Here is a 2,437-nt window from a genome sequence, read left to right on the forward strand (position 1 = left end):
TCCCAAAATGCTAATAGAGGAGAAGGGATTGTGGTATGACAATGCCCTTTGCGGGGTGCTTTCTCACTTGCTCTCTCATGCCTCCCCACCTGTGAGTGCATGCACCTTCTGGCAAAATTATTTTTCGAAATTAAAATTATTAGGGACCAGCAGGTAGCATGATGATTAAGGGCACTGGACTCCCACATGGCCGACCACGGTTGGAGTCCCAGAGCTGGCAGCTTGCTTTCTTTCTTTCTCTCTCTCTCTCTCTCTGCCCCTCTGTGACCAAATTAAAATAAAGTTAAAATAAAATAATTCTTTAAAAATTTAAAATTATGAGCTCTCTCTGTGCAGATAGCAGGCCCGTAAGCATGGTGAACGTCCCTAAAACCCGCCGGACTTTCTGTAAGGAGTGTGGCAAGCACCAACCTCATAAAGTGACACAGTTCACAAAGGGCAAGGAGTCTCTGTGCACAGGGGAAGGGCGTTATGACAGGAAGCAGAGTGGCTACGGTGGACAGACTAAGCCTATTTTCTGGAAAAAGGCAAAAACTACAAAGAAGGTTATTCTGAGGCTTGAATGTGTTGAGCCCAGCTGCAGATCTAAGAGGATGCTGGTTAGTAAGAGATGTGAGCATTTTGAACTGGGAGGAGACAAGAAGAGAAAGGGTCACATGATCCAGTTCTAAGCCTCATCTTTTCTATTATGAGAACGACAAAATCTTGAGGTGAATTTTCACCTCCCTTGATTACAGTTGGCCTATTTGTAATGGAATAAAGTAATCAATAAAATTCCCCTTTCGGGGAAATTTGATTCATGGTAAAAAAAATTTTAATTATTATAAAAAACAGATCTGGAAAAGTCAACTATCAAGTTTTCAAATGAAGATCGTTTTTGTTAACTATTGAGCACCCTTTGCGCATATTTAAATGCTAGTGCCCAGGTTTTATAATTTTTCAGGGTTTTCTTTCTAATGTTCAGTTCATTACTTGGATTTTTGCCTATTTATGAAGGTATGAAAAGAGCAAAGAGTTGGAACAACTTAAATGTCAAATAATTTATGGGCTTCTTAAATAAATTATGGCCACTTACTAAACTGCATGTATGATATAATCCAAGTTTTATGAAAAATTCATTATGTCTTTGCAGGGATCCACAGAAAGTTATCACTGGTTGATGTCTCTGAGAAGATAGGATTGCTGTTCTTTGTTCTCTGGTTTATGTCTTTCTTTGGCTCATTTGTAAATTTTTCTATAATGAGTGCATACTGCTATTTTAATAAAAATAGGAATATGAACAATAATGATAAATAATAGCTAACATTAAATACTCACCATGTGCCAGTGTGCTAAATGCTTGATAGAAATTCCCTTATTGAGTACATGCTGTAGACTATTATCAACTTTTTAAAATAAACTTCTGGGGCCAGCAGGTGGCATGGTGACCATGGCTGATCATGGTTGGAGTCCCAGACCTAGTGGCTTGCTTTCTCCCTCTCTCTCTCTCTCATTCTGTTACTCTCTGATCAAATTTTAAAAATAATCAATAAAGAGCAATAAAATAATTCTTAAAAAAATAAATAAACTTTGAATTCTGGAGTATATCTATAGAAAAGTTGCAAAGATATTGATAATACATAAATGTCTCATAAACACACCCAGTTTCTCTTGCTGTTGGCATCTTACATTAATACAGGATACTTATCACAATTGGAGTTCAGACTTTCAGATTTTCTTAGTTTTTTGTTTGTTTTAAGTTTTTTTTGTTTTTTTTTGTTTTTTTTTTTTTTTTTGAGGGGTTTTTGCTATAGGGTGCGTGCACTCGCCAGAAAGACAAGAAAGACAGAGAGAGACATAGAGACAGAAAGCGAGAAATACCCTCCAGGGAGGACGGCCACACCACAATCCCTTCTCCTCCATTCTCCTCTCGGGATCTTGGGCACACACGCACATGCGCCTGGCGTGAATTTAAGCCACCAGGTTGGAGACTCGAACCGTGGTTGGCTACATGGGAGTTCAGCGACATAATCATTACGCTAACTGCTGGTCCCATGTTTGTTTTAAGGTTTTTGCCATTGGACATGTGCCCTCACCAGAGAAAGACAGTGGGTGGGAAAGTAAGAAATCACCTCCCTGGGGGAGATGGCCACTTCCAATCCCTTCTCCATTCTCCTCCTGGGATTTTTGGGCATTCACATACACATGCCCAGCGTGATTTCTGAGCCACCAGGTTCAGGATTCAGTCACCATGTCTCCTTAGGTTTCTCTGGACTGTGACAGTTTCTTAGACATTCCTTGTTTTTGATGACCTTGATAGTGTTAGAGTGCTGGTCAGATATTTGCTGACTATACCTTGATTGGGGTTTGTCTGGCATTTTTCTTTTCTTTCCTAGTTCATGTGTATGTGTAAGAGAGACCCCCTCAACAGGGTCTCCTCAGGTTGAGATCGTCTTTC

General features: G+C 39.7%; 1 protein-coding gene across 1 annotated transcript; it reads left to right on the forward strand.

Moving 5' to 3' along the window:
* The first annotated feature begins 346 nt into the window (after positions 1–346).
* Positions 347–671, forward strand: LOC106733602 (60S ribosomal protein L36a-like). Its single transcript, XM_014583250.1, has one exon. The coding sequence runs from the start codon at positions 354–356 to the stop codon at positions 669–671; it is 318 nt and encodes a 105-aa protein (XP_014438736.1). The 5' UTR covers positions 347–353.
* Positions 672–2,437: the final 1,766 nt, after the last annotated feature.

The sequence above is a fragment of the Tupaia chinensis genome, unplaced genomic scaffold (genome assembly GCF_000334495.1).
Source record: "Tupaia chinensis unplaced genomic scaffold, TupChi_1.0 Scaffold144174_1, whole genome shotgun sequence".
Lineage (NCBI taxonomy): Eukaryota > Metazoa > Chordata > Mammalia > Scandentia > Tupaiidae > Tupaia > Tupaia belangeri.

Bases quoted from the DNA above. Each gene is read 5' to 3' on its own strand.
- LOC106733602 (XM_014583250.1), top strand. From the start codon at position 354: ATGGTGAACGTCCCTAAAACCCGCCGGACTTTCTGTAAGGAGTGTGGC.